The following is an 18,722-nucleotide window of genomic DNA, read 5'->3' on the forward strand; positions in this document are numbered from 1 at the left end:
TTCGATTTCGATTCTGATTCTCACTTGCCTCAACAGGTCTTCACAAGTAGGCAATAATAGAAAAGCATTGACTCTTATTAGGAAAATATAAAAGGCAAAAACATTATATTCTTTAATCATTTTACAAGATAATGCTTACTGGAAAATAAGGGAGCCAGCTTCATCATCATCACTATCACTTTATATTTGCCCTCTACCTGGGATGTAGCCAGCCCACTTATGCATTCCTTTCCTTCTTGGGACACAAAACTCCACTTGTGAAGACCTGTTGAGGCAAGTGAAAATCAAAATCGTAATCTATCAACATCAATGGAATTTGTAGCTGTGTTACCATTGCCGGTGGCACGTAAGAGAACGTGGCATAGCCTGCGCCACCCTGACTGGCCTCCGTGCCGGTGGCACATAAAAAGCACCATCCGATCGTGGCCGTTTGCCAGCCTCGTCTGGCACCTGTGCCGGTGGCACGTAAAAAGCACCCACTACACTCATGGAGTGGTTGGCGTTAGGAAGGGCATCCAGCTGTAGAAACACTGCCAGATCAGACTGGGCCTGGTGCAGCCTTCTGGCTTCCCAGACCCCAGTTGAACCGTCCAACCCATGCTAGCATGGAAAGTGGATGTTAAACGATGATGATGAGGATGATGATGTGTCAGGTGCAAACTTTATACAGTATACCCAGTGCAAGCTATGGACACATAAGAGGTGCAGTGGTATCACAGTAAGGTTAACACAGTAAGTAGTCTGTGTGTGTGGCAGATATGCAAGTACAATAAAAATTAGGAATGTACAGAAAATAGACTTCCTCAGGGCACAGGAGGGGCTGTGTGGTAAGTAGCTTGCTTACCAATCACATAGTTCCAGGTTCAGTTCCACTGTGTGACACCTTGAGCCAGTGTCTTCTACTATAGCCTCGGACCGACCGAAAGCCTTGTGAGTGGATTTGGTAGACAGAAACTGAAAGAAGCCCGTCGTATATATGTGTGTGTGTGCGTGTGTGTGTGTGTATGTGTTTGTGTGTCTGTGTTTGTCCCCCCAACATCGCTTGACAACCGATGCTGGTGTGTTTACGTCCCTGTCACTTAGCAGTTCAGCAAGAGAGACTGATAGAATAAGTACTAGGCTTACAAAGAATAAGTCCTGGGGTCGATTTGCTTGACTAAAGGCGGTGCTCCAGCATGGCCACAGTCAAATGACTGAAACAAATAAAAAAAATAAAAATGTCTAGAGGGGTCCTTGGAAGTAGTAGATAGTTTCCGTTACCTAGGTGACCAAGTTAGCAGTGGAAGAGGAAGCCCTGAAAGAGTAGTTGCAAGAATAAGAACTGGCCGGATAATGTTCAGAGAGATTTTACCTTTGTTGGTAACAAAGGACCTCTCCCTCAGAGTGAAAGGCAGATTGTATAATGCCTGTACACAAATAGCTATACAAAATGGCAGTGAAACATGGGCTGTGACTGCAGAGGAAATGCAAAGGCTTAAAAGAAATGAAGCCAGTATTCTCCACTGGATGTGCAATGCAGTGTAAGGGTCTTGAGAGAAAAACTGGGCATAAGTGATATCAGATGCTAGTGCTGCCTGACTGGGCCCCGTGCCAGTGGCACATAAAAAGCACCCACTACACTCTCGGAGTGGTTGGCGTTAGGAAGAGCATCCAGCTCAGATTGGAGCCTGGTGCAGCCTGCTGGCTTGCCAGACCCCAGTCGAACCGCCCAACCCATGCCAGGTATGGAAAGTGGATGTTAAACGATTGATGATGATGATGATGATGATGATGATGATGATGATGATGGTGATGGTGATGATGGTGGTGGTGGTGGTGATGATGATGGTGATGATGATGATGATGACGACGACGACGACGGTGATGACGACGATGATGATGATGATGATGATGATGATGATGATGATGATGGTGATGATGACTATTAAAGAATGAAGCAAGATAGCAACATCATTTTTCATCTTTCACAAACACAAGGTTTGCCCAGTTTGCATGGTAAGGAACCAATAAAACTTGTTCATTGTGAAGAAGAAGGAACCTTGACTGAAGCTGCCCATAGGATCTCTTCCTCACGTTAGCAGTTCCATTACAGCCCTGGCCACGTCCCCTTGTACAAGGCCAAACCTTCCAGTTCTTCACCAGTTAGTTTCAGACTTAATATCACATTCTTCAAAGAAATGTTTTTTGACTTCATTGGCAGACACAGCGAATGTAGAAGCCCGTTCAATGAGAGGAAACATCTGTAGTTTTATTCATATGAAATTAATATATAGTTGCCGTCTTGATTTCATTTGATATTGATTTTTCTTCCTTAAATAACCAACAACTTGGTTATGTCATTTCGAATGTGATTTGAGAGCCTTGACACTTGTGATTTCTCTTTAGATGAGGTAAACTGAATGATTTTCGATGGTTCTTGATAATGCTGTCGTATTTAGCAAACATTTTGATTGAATCAAGGATGTTTTCCTTGTTCAAACTTGCTTGATATTCTCCAAGTAGAAACAAAACACATTAAGAAAAAAAATATTCAAATAACAAATATCTTCTTAAATATCTTTTTCTAATTCAACAGAAACATCAATCATTTTTCAGGACTCTGTTACAGTAATAATAATAATAATAATCCTTTTTATGATAGGCACAAGGCCTGGAATTTGGGGAAGTGGGGTTAGTTGATTACACTGACCTCAGTGCTCAACTGGTATTTATTTCATTGATCCCAAAAGGATGAAAGACAAAGTCAACCTCAGCAGGATTTGAACTCAGAATGTGAAGCTGGACAAAATGCTGCTAAGCATTTTAGCCTGCATGCTAATGATTCTGCCAGCTCGATGTCTTAATAATAATAAAAGTAATAATAATAATAATAATAATAAATAAATTTGTTTATTGGCCACAAGGGCTGACAAAAATTAATTAAAACATAAAGGGACAAAACACAGGACGAAAGTTACAAAGGGTTTTGTCCGTTTGCAAAAAAAAAACCTTTAAAAATTCCAGAGATAACAACGAAATTCCCAATAGAGGGAGGCGCTTCGAAAGGTTACTCATGGAAAAACCCATAAAAGCCGCGGGAGCCTGGTCAAAAGTGGTGGGGCAGGTAGAGAGCCCTTTTCTCCTTTTATATTTCCTTTTAATTCTCACAGGTGTATCTTCAGAATTCGGTCCGGGATCTTTTCCTTTTGAACGGCAGATGTCAACACAATTTCTAGTTAACTAAACACTTTTAAACTTCGTATACTGGTAGAATGTGTTTATAAAACACCATTTTCTCTTGGTTTTATTGAGAAAATTCTATAGTTTGTAAGATATTTCATCTGAGAATCCGAGCATTTTGGCAATTTTAACCAATCGATTACCTCCATTCAACTAAAATCATTTGCTGCGTCTAAAACTGAGACAACATCCTGTAACTAACCCTAAACCTAGATTTTCTTTTCTTAATTGTTAAATTAATTTAGTTCCATTGCTTTAGTTTTTTTTACACACGTAACAATTAAATTAATTTAACAATTAAGAAAAAAAATTTAGGGTTAGGGTTAGGGGGGGGGTTTAGGGTTAGTTACAGGATGTTGTCTCAGTTTTAGACGCAGCAAATGATTTTAACTCAAAAGAGAGCATAGGATAGGATTGGTTAAAATTCGAAAAATTAAACTACGTTAAACAAACAAATTACAATTTTCTCAAGAAAGCCAAGAGAAAAAAATGTTTTATTTTGACACATTCTACCAGTATACGAAGTTTTAAAGTGTTTAGTTAACTAGAAATTGTCTGCCGTTCAAAAGGAAAAGATCCTTGGTCCGTTCATACTGGCCATTTAATAATAATCTTTATATATAAAAGTCAAGTTGTGTGTCTGTCTCCGATTTAGATTCCTAACTACTCCCACATTTTGCGGTGCAATTTAACCAAAACCGTGTATCTTATAGTCGTGATTCATATCGAGCCCTTCTGGGTATTAGCACGCGTCTACGATGAGTCTACGATTTTAAAAATAATTTACCATAATTTTTTTCCATTTTAATGCATTTTTTCGCTATTATATAAGGGAAGTAACTCTCTAAAAATGTCTACGATGAGTCAACGATTTAAAAAAAAATTTACCATAATTTTATTTCCAATTTTAATGCATTTTTTTGCTATTTTTTGGCTATAACTCTAAAAATGCTTATATAGTTATTTCCCTTACAAACCCGAGCAACGCCGAGTGATACTGCTAGTTTATAATAATAAAACAGTGTTAATTGGAGGTGAACGAAAGATAACGACTCGTAGAAACAGTGAAGGGTAGCAGTCGATGTGGAAAGTGAAAGCATTGGATGTTATGACAGGTGCCCGATACGAAACTAAAGATCCTTGCTATAAGTACCGAGTGAAATGGCGGACGATTTAGATGAGGAATGGTGGCTGAACAACCAAGAGGAAACCCAAAATCACTCCGATGACGAAAGATGTGAGTGTTATATGTTGTTAGGAGCTTATGGCTCGATCCCTTAATATACCTGTGTTGTTTCACAAAATTTCTGAGGTGCTTCCGTGTTTTTTTCACCTCTTTTGCTGTTTCCATGTCGTGTTCTGAGAGACGTGAGCTTTGGTAAAACTATCGTTCTTTATGATATTTCCTAATTTAAATTTAACCAGGTATCTTGAAGTTGAAAATTATACCATTATACCATTGATGGGTACTACCAGCGAACAGTGGTCCCGGTGCGCGCACTCGCGTACTCGCGCATCCGCGCCAGCTAGTCATGACTAGTCGATCCTTACTTTGTGTTTTTGTGTTATTTACTTTGTTTAAATAATTAATTACTTTGTGTTTTTGTTACTTTGTTTAACAAAAATTATTCATTTTGTGTTTTATTTACTTTGCTAGGTTACTCGTTGTAGGATCGACTAGTCACGACTAGCTAGTGCGGATGCGCGACTGCACGTGTGTGCGCACTGGGACCACTGTTTGCTAATAGTACCCCATTGATGTTCTTCACATCTTTTTTTTTCCCCCCGCAAGCTTTTGACATCGTAGAAGAGTTGTCGGTTTCCCTTATGTAGCATATGCGATTAACATGTGCTTCCTTCCTTGCGAGAATCCGCCAGGATACGATCACATAATTACCCTTATTAATTAGTCTAAACCGAAGGTCTCTCCACATAAAAAAACTTCGACCAAATGTGTGGCTATCGCCCATAATATGAGAAAGCTGATGTGGTGATAGCTATTATATTTCTTTAATAAAACTACGAACGATGTTTGTGGGGGACAAATATCTGGATGCTTAACCGCAGTTTAGCTTGTTAAATTATTCTGAGCTAACGAATAGAAATTGCATATAATTAATATTTAATATCATTAATATTTAAGTTGTCGTTTTCTTGCTTTGTTTTTTCTTATGTGTTAAAAAAAAAAGTTCTTGTCTGAGGTTAATATTAATCGTGTATAAAATATATTTTAGTAAATCTTTAAATGATATCATACGAACTCATATAACATTTTTGTTTTTTTGTTTGTCCTGTGTTGTCCCATTCTCTATAAGATCGTCCTGATCATAATAAAGATTTCATTAATATTATTTAAGTTGTACGATTAAGTTTCTGTTGCGATTGGATGGTTGTTGCTATTCGATGCTATTTATTTGAAGTTTCACCAAACTACAGTGGAAGAGTTTATCATTCATTCATACAACAAAAAGTATAAATTAGGCAGCAGGAGTGGCTGTGTGGTAAGTAGCTTGCTAACCAACCACATGGTTCCGGGTTCAGTCCCACTGCGTGGCATCTTGGGCAAGTGTCTTTTGCTATAGCCCCGGGCCGACCAATGCCTTGTGAGTGGATTTGGTAGACGGAAACTGAAAAGAAGTCCGTCGTATATATGTATGTATATATATATATGTATGTGTGTGTTTGTGTGTCTGTGTTTGTCCCCCTAGCATTGCTTGACAACCGATGCTGGTGTGTTTACATCCCCGTCACTTAGCGGTTCGGCAAAAGAGACCGATAGAATAAGTACTGGGCTTACAAAGAATAAGTCCCAGGGTCGATTTGCTCGACTAAAAGGTGGTGCTCCAGCATGGCCGCAGTCAAATGACTGAAACAAGTAAAAGAGTAAAGAGTAAAAGAGTAGTGTAAAATGAGACAAAAGCGGCCCGATTAATTTTACGTATCAAAAGTAAAAGGGACAAAAAGCATGTACTTCGTTTCGGTACATACGTTGCTATAAGACTGTATATATGTTTTAACTTTCAATTTTGCTTGATTTTCAGTAACTTGTTATTATAGGAATAAAAATAACCCATAAGCTTTCCGACTCTGACCATCCAGTCATCTATATGCAATATATATATATATGAGTGGCTGTGTGGTAAGTAGCTTGTTTACCAACCACATGGTTCCGGGTTCAGTCCCACTGCGTGGCATCTTGGGCAAGTGTCTTCTACTATAGCCTCGGGCCGACCAAGCCTTGTGAGTGGATTTGGTAGACGGAAACTGAAAGAAGCCCGTCGTATATATATATATATAATATATATATATATATATATATGTATGTGTGTGTCTATGTTTGTCCCCCTAGCATTGCTTGACAACCGATGCTGGTGTGTTTATGTCCCCGTTACTTAGCGGTTCGGCAAAAGAGACCGATAGAATAAGTACTGGGCTTACAAAAGAATAAGTCCCGGGATCGAGTTGCTCGATTAAAATGCGGTGCTCCAGCATGGCCACAGTCAAATGACTGAAACAAGTAAAAGAGTAATATATATTTTGTTTATTTCCGTAAAGCTGCCTTCGTCTTTTGTCTATTTTCATAAAGCTTCCCGTTATATATATATATATATATATATATATATATATATATATGAATAAGATATATCGTTATATATACCACATTTTAACGTGTATAAGGAACCCCCTAATTTTAGGGACTTGAAATTTGGAAAAAAAGGTTTTGTAAGGGATTATAATACTATCTATGTATAAGAAACTCCCATATTTTTTAACCTAAATTTTGATAAAAAAGGGTTCCTTGATGCGAGACCTGGACACTAAAGAAAGCTGACCAGAAGAGAATCAATGCATTCGAGGTTTGGTTTTGGAGAAAACTTTTACGGATTCCATGGACAGCGAGGCTCACCAATGGAGAAGTTCTTAACCTGGTCAAGCCGAAACTGTCGCTAGAAGCTAGGATCACCAAGCATAGATTGGCATATTATGCGGAGAAAATCCCTGGTGAAGGACATCATGCTTGGAATGGTCAGTGGCAAGAGAGGAAGAGGCCGACCAAGAACCCGCTGGCTTGACACCATCAAGAGTGACACGGGAATGGCTATAGCCAATCTGAAAGAAACGACCCAGGATAGAACTGGCTGAAGAACACTGATCCATCGAGTAACTGAGAGTCGACTTCAACTGAGCCGATAGATAGATAGATATACACGTTAAAATACGGTATATATTTATGTGTTTGTGTGTGTAATGTCCGTTTTCCATGCGGGCATAGGTTGATTGGTTTCACAGGAACTGGCAAGTCAGAAGACCAAACTCTGCTGTCTTTGGCATGGTTTCTATGGCTAGGCACCCTTACTAACACCAACCACTTTGCAGAGTGTACTGGGTGCATTTTACATCACACCAGCTACAGGGAGGTCACCAAGTAACTTGCAGTACAAGACCCCTCAGTTGGGTCGAAAGTAGTTTTAAAAGGGACAATATATATACACATTCATGTGAAGGCACATGGCTCAGTGGTTAGAGCGTTGAGCTTACGATCGTAAGGTTGCGAGCTCAAACCCCGGACCGGGCTGTGTGTTGTGTTCTTGAGCAAGACACTTTATTTCACGTTGCTCCAGTTCACTCAGCTGTAGAAATGAGTTGCGACGTCACAAGTGCCAAGCTATATTGGTCTTTGCCTTTCCCTTGGATAACATCGGTGGCTTGGAGAGGAGAGGCCAGAATGCATGGGCGACTGCTGGCCTTCCGTAAGCATCCTTGCCCAGACTTGTGCCTGAGAGGGTAACTTCCTAGGTGCAATCCCATGGTCTGTGTCATGACCGAAGGGGGTCTCAGAATATACACATTCATACATGAAAGTATTCTTTCTGTTTATGATCACAAATTGAAGGTGAAAAATTATTGTAAGCAAGCAGCATTAAAAAAACTTGAAATTTTTTAAAAAATTTTCAAAGTTGTCATAAAAGCACCCACTACACTCTTGGAGTGGTTGGCGTTAGGAAGGGCATCAAGCTGTAGAAACTCTGCCAGATCAGACTGAAGTCTGGTTCGGTCCCACTACGTGGCACCTTGGACATGTATTGTCTACTAAAGCCTCAAATCAACTAAAGTGTTGTGAGTGGATTTAGTAGACAGAAACTGAAAGAAGCCCATCATATATATATATATATATATATATTGTCATTATTATCATCATATGTTTGTTTTCCATGCTGGCATGGGTTGGGCGATTTCACTGGAAACTGGTTAGCTGGGGAGCTGCACCAGGTTCCAATCTGATTTGGCCTTCCTAAAACCAACCTCAAGAGTGTAGTGGGTGCTCTTTGTGTGCAATTGGCACAGGTGCCAGTTATGAAACACCAGCATCAACCACGACAGTATATGTGTGTGTGTGTATGCATGTGTCTCTGTCTTCTACCACTGCTTGACAATCAGTGTTGGTGTGTTTACATCCCTGTAACTTAGCAGTTTGGCAAAAGGGGCTGATAGAATAAGTACTAGGCTTTAAAAAAACCACGTGACTGGGCCTCATGCTGGTAGCATGTAAAAGCACCCGCTACACTCTCGGAGTGGTTGGCATTAGGAAGGGAATCCAGCTGTAGAAACTCTGCCAGATCAAGATTGGAGTCTGGTGCAGCCATCTGGTTCGCCAGCCCTGAATCAAAATCATCCAACCCATGCTAGCATGGAAAGCGGACGTTAAACGATGTTGATGATGATGATGATGAAGTACAAGAGTCAATTCATTCGGACTAAAATTCTTCAAGGCAGTGCCCCAGCATGGCCGCAGTCTAATGACTGAAACAAGTAAAAGATAGGAGTGGCTGTGTGGTAAGTAGCTTGCTAACCAGCCACATGGTTCCGGGTTCAGTCCCACTGTGTGGCATCTTGGGCAAGTGTCTTCTGCTATAGCCCCGGGCCGACCAATGCCTTGTGAGTGGATTTGGTAGACGGAAACTGAAAGAAGCCTGTCGTATATATGTATATATATATGTATGCGCGTGTATGTTTGTGTGTCTGTGTTTGTCCCCCTAGCATTGCTTGACAACCGATGCTGATGTGTTTACGTCCCCGTCACTTAGCGGTTCGGCAAAAGAGACCGATAGAATAAGTACTGGGCTTACAAAGAATAAGTCCCGGGGTCGATTTGCTCGACTAAAGGCGGTGCTCCAGCATGGCCACAGTCAAATGACTGAAACAAGTAAAAGAGTAAAAGAGTAAGAGATCTACCAGGTTATTTTTAACATATTGTATGATGATAATAGATGTTCAAAGTCAGCACACTAATTTGCATTCTAGAAATCTGCTCAAGTTCTTTGATGATATGAAAGATCCATCCGGTTCTCATAATATATATTCTGGAACTTATTTTTATCACTTTTCAATACCATGGCATTTTAGTCACATTGTTTGTTATTGATCTGCCAAATCTGTGTCAGGACCGATTTTATGAATATTACGATTGTCGTCATCATTACCATCAACTTACGTAACTCTTTAGTCATGCTGTTTGTCAGCTGGTTAGATACAGCAAGTTCAAACCAGTTGAACATGAAGTTTTCAAGGTAACAAATTACTTAATTACGGAAACTTCTGTGATCTGTGACAAATTGATTTCTTTTGTTCAGTGTTAGCTTTGTTCCATTGAGTTCAGAGGAGAGTGCTTCCTCTCTGCTTCTAAGTAGTGGTTTCTTCACAATGTACTTGGCATTTTTTTTTTATATAGAACCTGAATTTCTGGTGTAAGTGTTGAGACACAATTTCCTAATGACTGACAAGAATATCTCCATATATTTTATCAACTGTGTCTTGGTGCTTGAGGAGACCTATTGAGTCAAATACATCAACATCAAAATAAAAATCAAATGGAAATTGTAGTTGTGATACCTGTGCTGGTGGCACGTAAAATGCACTAATCCGATCATGGCCGTTGCCAACCTCACCTGGCACCTGTGCAGGTGGCACATAAAAAGCACCCACTACACTCACAGAGTGGTTGGCATTAGGAAGGGCATCCAGTTGTAGAAATACTGCCAGATCAGATTGGAGCCTGCTGCAGCCTCCTGGCTTCCCAGACTTCTGTGACTGTTTTGCCTGGATTTTTATGGCTGGATGCCCTTCCTAACACCGACCACTCAGTAATGAAAGGGTTAGAATTATGAAGGGAGGTTTAACCGTTTGGCATTTAAAACAGTCATATCTGGCCCAAATATTCAAACTTGCCAGATCTCACCTCTCTCACACCTATCCTACAATATCATTCTCTAAAAATAAACAGTCACATCATTGAAATCTTGATGCTACAAGATAATGCATCATCAATTCAAAACAATGTGAATAAATTAAGCATCATATTTGACAGAGTAATGTGAATGATAAAGGATTAAGCACGGTTTCACCCGGTCTGTTTGGATGATGTGGCTGTGACCGTTTTTTGGTTGGACATAATCTATAACAGCGTTTCTCAAACTTATTCTGTCAAAAGTAATGTTTGTTTATTCACATTGTTTTGAATGGATCATGCATTATCTTGTAGCTTTGAGATGAGGTAGCTGTTAATTTTTAAAACGATATTGTAGGGTTGGTGTGAGAGACCAGATCTGGCCAGTTTGAACATAAGAGAAGTAGAATATTTTGACCGGATATGGCCACTTCAAATGCTAAAGGGTTGAACTTAAATATGAGAGCAGTGGACAAGATTAGCCACGTGGACAAGAATTTCTCTTCATAATCATGTGGTTTCAAGTTTGGTCCCGTTGGTTGACACCAGTGCTTTGTGAGTAAATTTAGTTCTATAGAAAGCACATTATACTGCTTTATTTATATTTTTAAAAAGCCTGCTGGCTTTTTGTAACATCGGTGACTGAAAAGTCAGTGTGAGTCTATATATTGTTGCCAGTGAGATTTGGCTGCTATGAAGGACCGGGTGCCTGCCACCAAGGAGGTGCAGTATGCTGAAATTACATGATCCAATAGATCTGGCACTCGTACCAGACAGTTCTTGTCTGCTATGATATATATACCTATTTCTTTACTACCCACAAGGTTGCTAAACACAGAGGGGACAAAGAAGGACAGACAAATGGATTAAGTCGATTACATCGACCCCAGTGCGTAACTGGTACTTAATTTATCGACCCCGAAAGGATGAAAGGCAAAGTCGAATTCGGCGGAATTTGAACTCAGAATGTAACGGCAGACGAAATGCGGCTACGCATTTCGCCCGGCATGCTAACGTTTCTGCCAGCTCGCCGCCTTATATGCTATGATATATACCTGTGCCCTTAGCACCATATGTCAATACGAAAGGACCTTTCAAGGCGAATACCACTGTATTCAATGTTCTGATAATACATTTACTTTAAGTAGAATATGAAGATTGCCATATGTGTATTTGTTTATGTTTGTGTGTAGAGAGTGGATGGAACTTGCAGACAAAGTACTGAGGGACAATGTCAGGTCACTGCATTTTTCAGATGAAATGACAAAGAACCAGGATGTCTGGGACCTTGCTGTACTTGAGAAGACCCATCCTCCACAGCAGAAGCATTAAGGCCATTCCCCTTGGTGAAGAGGATTGGCCTACAAGAGTCCTGTGCTGGTGCCACGTAAAAAGTGGCTGTGCCAGTGCCACAGTCAAAGCACCCAGAACACACTGTGTAAAGGGGTTGGCGTTAGGACCTGGTGCAGCTCTCTGGCTTGCCAGCTCTGTTCAAACTGTCCAACCCATGCCAGCACGGAAAACGGACTTTAAAGGATGTATAAGTGTATGAATGTTGACGTCCCATGGCTGCTTTAGTGAAATAGTGATTTGATGCTTATACTCCTTATTAACACTTTGACCTGTCACTCTGGTTTTAACCCTTTTGTATTCAGATTATTCTGTCAAATGTGATGTTTGTTTATCTATGTTGTTTTGAATTAATCCTGCATTATCTTGTAGTTTAGAGATTGCAGTGATGTGGTCCTTTTAGTTTTAGAATGACATGGTAGGGCTGAAGTCAGTTTCAATATAAAACTGGTTAAATATTCTGGCCGGATATGGCCGGTTTGAATGCTAAAGGGTTAAACACCTGTGGAATAATAAGTCCTCTACTTGAAGAGCAGGTGTGGGCTAATGACAGGAAGAACATCCAGCTGTAAAATCCTGTTTCACATACATGCCTACTTAACCGAGGTTACCATGCCTACTTAACTGGCCATTGAACAAAGCATAATTTTCATCATCATCTTCATCGTTTAGCGTCCGCTTTCCATGCAAGCATGGGTTGGACAATTTTGACTGAGGGCTGGCGAATCAGATGGCTGCACCAGGCTCCAATCTTGATCTGGCAGAGTTTCTACAGCTGGATGCCCTTCCTAACACCAATCACTCCGAGAGTGTAGTGGGTGCCACCGGCACGGGGGCCAGTCAGGCGGTATTGGCAATGACCTTGCTCGAATGGCAGGTCAATTTTAGCAATAAAATATATTCGTACTCTTGCAATACAGTGTATATTAGAACTAAACGTATTTTCTACTGAAATTTTATCTCTAGTATATAAAATTAGTAATATTGTTTTTCTCTTAGATTGCCAAAAGCAGTTTTCAGAAGCAAAATCAGTGAGATGACATTTAGAATACAAGCAATAAGCAGTGATAGATGACGCAGATACACCACACCACCACCATCATCACTACCATCATCATCATCATTATCTAATATCCATGTTCATGCTGGCATGGGTTAGATGGGTTGATGTATTGGGCCCCAGAGACCAGCGTCATGCTCTAATGTCTGCCTTTGCATGGTTTCTGCTGAAATACCCTTTTGTGCTATGGATTTATACATGTGGTTAGATGTCTGTGTGTGTGTGTGTGTGCATGCATTTACATTCTACTTTCTTGCACAAAAAGCATTAAGCAAGAAAGTACTCATGCTTGTTGAAATACCTTGCTTACCAACCTCATGATTCCGGGTTCAGTCCCACTGCGTGGCACCTTGGGCAAGTGACTTCTACTGTAGCCTCGGGCTGACCAAAGCCTTGTGAGTGGATTTGGTAGACGGAAACTGAAAGAAGCCCGTCGTGTGTGTATGTATATATTATATATATATATATAGGCACAGGAGTGGCTGTGTGGTAAGTAGCTTGCTTACCAACCTCATGATTCCGGGTTCAGTCCCACTGCGTGGCACCTTGGGCAAGTGTCTTCTACTATAGCCTCGGGCCGACCAAAGCCTTGTGAGTGGATTTGGTAGACGGAAACTGAAAGAAGCCCGTCGTGTGTGTATGTATATATTATATATATATATAGGCACAGGAGTGGCTGTGTGGTAAGTAGCTTGCTTACCAACCTCATGATTCCGGGTTCAGTCCCACTGCGTGGCACCTTGGGCAAGTGTCTTCTATGTAGCCTCGGGCCGACCAAAGCCTTGTGAGTGGATTTGGTAGACGGAAACTGAAAGAAGCCCGTCGTATATATATATATATGTGTGTGTATGTTTGTGTCTGTGTTTGTTGTGTTTACGTCCCCGTAACTTAGCGGTTCAGCAAAAGAGACCGATAGAATAAGTACTAGGCTTACAAAGAATAAGTCCTGGGGTCGATTTGCTCGACCAAAGGCGGTGCTCCAGCATGGCCACAGTCAAATGACTGAAACAAGTAAAAGAGTAAAAGAGTAAGAAAAAAAATCATCCTGACAAATGGGTGGAGGGGAAGAGTCCATTAATCAATTAAAAAAAACAGGTGTGGGTTTTTGACAGAAAAATCATCAACCTGTAAAATAGGGTCTCAGTAATTAATAAACACTATAGTCAATCATTGAAAAATAAAAAAGGCTTTTCTCCTTAATCTAAAATCACAAAATCCTTGTTTGACATGATAAAACATAAAGTGATGTTTGAGTAGATTATAAAAGTTAAATTCTTTTTTTTTTTTGGTGGGGTTTTCCATTTTATTATTATTATTGTTATTGTTGTTGTTATTATTATTATTATTTGAAGTAGGGGGTTATAAATCCTTTATTATAACCAGCTTGGGCTTTGTTTTTCTATTTATTTTTTAATTAGCCAAAACTAATTACTGTGGCGTTACTTTAAGTTAATTCTATTGGACAACATGTATGTTTCACATAAGAAGTGATGCAGTTCTGAAAGCTGCGTGAAAAAGCAATTTTATTTAATTATTCTTAATTGGAAAAAAGGAAAAACAAAGAGGATACCTAGTAGTAATTTTAAGTGACCCTCCAAGAAAAATGGAGAGACAATTTCAAGAAGTTAAAAATTGATTTCACAAAATTAATGTTAAGGGGGAAAACCTCATCTTTGTTAGCAGGTATATACATATATATGACGGGCTTCTTTCAGTTTCCATCTACCAAATCCACTCATAAGGCTTTGGTCGGCCCGAGGCTATAGTAGAAGACACTTGCCCAAGTTGCCACGCAGTGGGACTGAACCCGGAGCCATGTGGTTGGTAAGCAAGCTACCTACCACACAGCTGCATTTAACATACAAACAAGTTGTTTTTATTTGATGAAAATTTAAGTTAGTTGTAAAGGAGAAAAAAAAAAGGGGGGGTGATTTGAAAGTTATGATTTGTTGAAGGAGATATGGCTGCTATTTCTAACAGGCTGAGAGACCATATAAGCTATGTAGTTAACATAGTGGGCATAAAGCAAAGAAAAGAATATGAAAAGTGAAGGCATCTAGTGTAGTGTGAAACTTGAGGGTGTTTTTTTTTCTTTTTCAGTCTTGCAAGTTAATTGGTGACATCACAAGGGTCAGGGCTATGAAAAAAAGCACCCGGTATATTCTGTAAAATGGTTGGCATTAGGAAGGGCATCCGGCTGTAGCAAGAATGCAAAAGCAGACATTGGAACTTGATGTAGTCCACCCAGCTTGTTGGATCCTACTGAATTATCCAACCCATGCCAACATGGAAGATCGACATTAAATGATGATGATGATCATCATCATCATCATTTAACGTCCACTTTCCATGCTAGCATGGGTTGGACGATTTGACAGGTCTGGCGAACCAGATGGCTGCACCAGACTCCAATCTGATCTGGCAGAGTTTCTACAGCTGGATACCCTTCCTAATGTCAACCAATCCAAGAGTGTAATGGGTGCTTTTACGTGCCACCGGCACAGGGGCTAGTTTGGTGGTACTGGCAACGGCCACGCCCAAATGGTGCTTTTTATGTGCCACCTGCACAGGAGCCAGTCCAGCGGCACTGGCGACGACCTCACTCGAATGTTTCACGTGCCATCAGTACTGTCATCAATAAATCTGTAGCCTTCTGATAATGTTGGAAATTTGTATGAATTCAACACAAGCTGTTATTTCTTTTTGCTTACTTAAAGCTTGTGTGGTTAAGAAGTTTGCCTGCCAATCACATGGTTCTGGGTTCAGTCCCACTGCATGGCTCCTTGAGCAAGTGTCTTCTTCAATAGTCCCAGGTGAAACAAAACCTTTCAAGTGGATTTTCTAATGGAAACTGAAAGAAACCTATCATGTGTGTGTGTGTGTCTGTATCACTTTGTCTTGACATCACATGATTGTTGTAAATGAATGTCCTTCATTTCCATTATGTTGCGATGACATTGTCTAGCCAAGGGAAAATATTGCTTTATTACCCCAGCTTAGAAACATGTAGGGTGTTGGCAATAGGAACAACACTTGGTCATGGGAAATCTGACAATCTTAGAAACAGGTAGGAACAGCATTTGGTCATGGAAAATCTGACAATCTAACCCAATAAATTTCGTCTGTTAGCATGGAAAAGTGAACATTAAAACGGTAAAGGTTAGCAATGGGAAGGGTATTTGGTTATCGAAAATCTGATTCTGATAATCTGACTCCATAAACTCTTGGAAAAGTGGACATTACAACGATGATGATGATGATGATGATGGTGAAGATGATGATGATGATGATGGTGATGATGATGATGATGATGATGATGGATGGTGATGGTGATGATGATGATGATGATGGATGGTGATGGTGATGATGATGATGGTGATGGTGATGATGATGATGGTGATGGTGGTGGTGGTGGTTTTAAGTGAGCTGTCTCTTTATTTTATACTTTGTAATATAATTTTTATTTTTTATTTTTAGGATATTACTAAATTGATTGCTTCATTTTATACTTTTCTTGGCTTACCTCTTCCACTGATTAACTTATTTCAATTCTATCAATATTCACAATAATTTCACTATCCATTCTCTGCAGACATCGGTATCATTTCAGAACTGTCTGTTACTAACAGCATTTTGATGCCTTTTATATATTTTATTTCTTTTCGCTATTATTATTATTAATTCTAAATATAGCCAACCCTTTCGAGCTTGCATAAGCAATCTAGTGAATTAGTCACTTCCATACTTACGTGGCTTTTTTTTGTTTTTTTTTTTCCATTTTTTTTTTTTGTGTGTGTGTGTAGCTGTGTAACTCTGACTCATTTTAACATTTTTTTTGTGTCTGAAAGATTTTTCTCCCTTTTATTTCAGTTGTAAAACTAACTGAAGATGAAGCGAAAGAGAACGAAAAAGATGTTCCTGCTAAAAGGAAGCTGAAAGAATCTTCAAATAGTAGCAAGAAAAGGAGATGGAAAAGGGTAAAAAAAATTTTTTTTTATTTTCAGAAATCATCTGAACAAAAGGAAAGCCAAAAAAAAAAAGCATTAAAAAAAATTATTTGAACCATATTCAGGTCGACTTTGCCTTTCATCCTTTCGGGGTAGATAAATAAAATACCAGTTTTGCACTGGGGTCGATGTAATCGACACTTAATCCCTTCGTCTGTCCTTGTTTGTCCCCTCTGTGTTTAGCCCCTTGTGGGCAGTAAAGAAATAGGTATTTCATCTGCCATTACGTTCTGAGTTCAAATTCCGCCGAGGTCGACTTTGCCTTTCATCCTTTCGGGGTCGATAAATAAAATACCAGTTTCGCACTGGGGTCGACGTAATCGACACTTAATCCCTTTGTCTGTCCTTGTTTGTCCCCTCTTTGTTTAGCCCCTTGTGGGTAGTAAAGAAATAGGTATTTCGTCTGTCGTTACGTTCTGAGTTCAAATTCCGCCGGGGTCGACTTTGCCTTTCATCCTTTCGGGGTCGATAAATTAAGTACCAGTTACGCACTGGGGTCGATGTAATCGACACTTAATCCCTTTGTCTGTCCTTGTTTGTCCCCTCTGTGTTTAGCTCCTTGTGGGTAGTAAAGAAATAGGTATTTCGTCTGTCGTTACGTTCTGAGTTCAAATTCCGCCGAGGTCGACTTTGCCTCTCATCCTTTCGGGGTCGATAAATTAAGTACCAGTTACGCACTGGGGTTGATGTAATCGACACTTAATCCCTTCGTCTGTCCTTGTTTGTCCCCTCTATGTTTAGCCCCTTGTGAGCAGTAAAGAAATACATATTCAGTTCGTAAAGTGTCACACACTTCACTGTATGAAATGTAAAGCATAAAACAAGCCTAAAGGGAGATAATTACATGCTGGCTTCCAATGTGCCATTAATACAGTTTATTTCTTCTTATTGACCATCCTATCAAGAACTAAATTATTTAGTCAATACTAATTTCCAGTTTTTTTTGTTTTTTTTTACCTCTCGTTCTTCTCTTTTTCATTGGTTGTAATATATGTCAAGTCAGTCAGTAGCATTGGACTACCATTTGAAACATTGTTGCATCTATTATCAAGATATATTCACATACAGTTCAATTAGCTGTTAGTAGGTACCATTAGAAAACTATGGCTTACTACTGCAGCAGAGAGAGAGAGAGAGAGAGAGAGAGAATTTCGTGTAATTAACCTGCTATTTTTAAGATCAAGTCCTACTCGAAGAATGAGCTAAATCTGGTTGACTTTTTCCTATCCTAGCTACATTACATAATGATGATGTTTTCAATGATTGCTTGATGATTCAGTAAGGTTTTAGGGGCTTGCCCCCACTATAAAAACTTTGTTGCCTTTAGCAAATGCTGTTAGGTCTTTTGATATATATATATATTATTATATATATATTCTTTTATTCTTTTACTTGTTTCAGTCATTTGACTGCGGCCATGCTGGAGCACCGCCTTTAGTCGAGCAAATCGACCCCAGGACTTATTCTTTCCTTTTCCTAGTACTTATTCTATCGGTCTCTTTTGCCGAACCGCTAGGTCACGGGGACGTAAACACACCAGCATTGGTTGTCAAGCGATTTTAGGGGGACAAACACAGACACACAAACATATACATATATATGACGGGCTTCTTTCAGTTTCCGTCTACCAAATCCACTCACAAGGCTTTGGTCGGCCCGAGGATATAGTAGAAGACACTTGCCCAAGGTGCCACACAGTGGGACTGAACCCAGAACCATGTGGTTGGTAAGCAAGCTATTTACCACATAGCCACTCCTACGCCTATATATATATAATTATTAGCGAGGTATTATCAATCCAGGCAAAATTCTTTATAAACTCTCTGTTAGTACACCACTATTGTTTAGATTAGTAAATAAC

General features: G+C 39.8%; 1 protein-coding gene across 1 annotated transcript in view; it reads left to right on the top strand.

Moving 5' to 3' along the window:
* Positions 1-4,270: 4,270 nt before the first annotated feature.
* Positions 4,271-18,722, top strand: part of LOC115222293 (protein CMSS1) — a 31,433-nt gene continuing 16,981 nt past the window's right edge. Inside the window, exons 1-2 of the mRNA XM_029792467.2 lie at positions 4,271-4,456; positions 16,725-16,831. Of these exons, the coding sequence (XP_029648327.1) occupies positions 4,381-4,456; positions 16,725-16,831 (183 nt within the window). The 5' untranslated portion in view covers positions 4,271-4,380. The remainder of the gene's footprint in view (positions 4,457-16,724; positions 16,832-18,722) is intronic.

This window comes from Octopus sinensis, linkage group LG19 (assembly GCF_006345805.1).
Source record: "Octopus sinensis linkage group LG19, ASM634580v1, whole genome shotgun sequence".
Taxonomy (NCBI): Eukaryota; Metazoa; Mollusca; class Cephalopoda; order Octopoda; family Octopodidae; genus Octopus; species Octopus sinensis.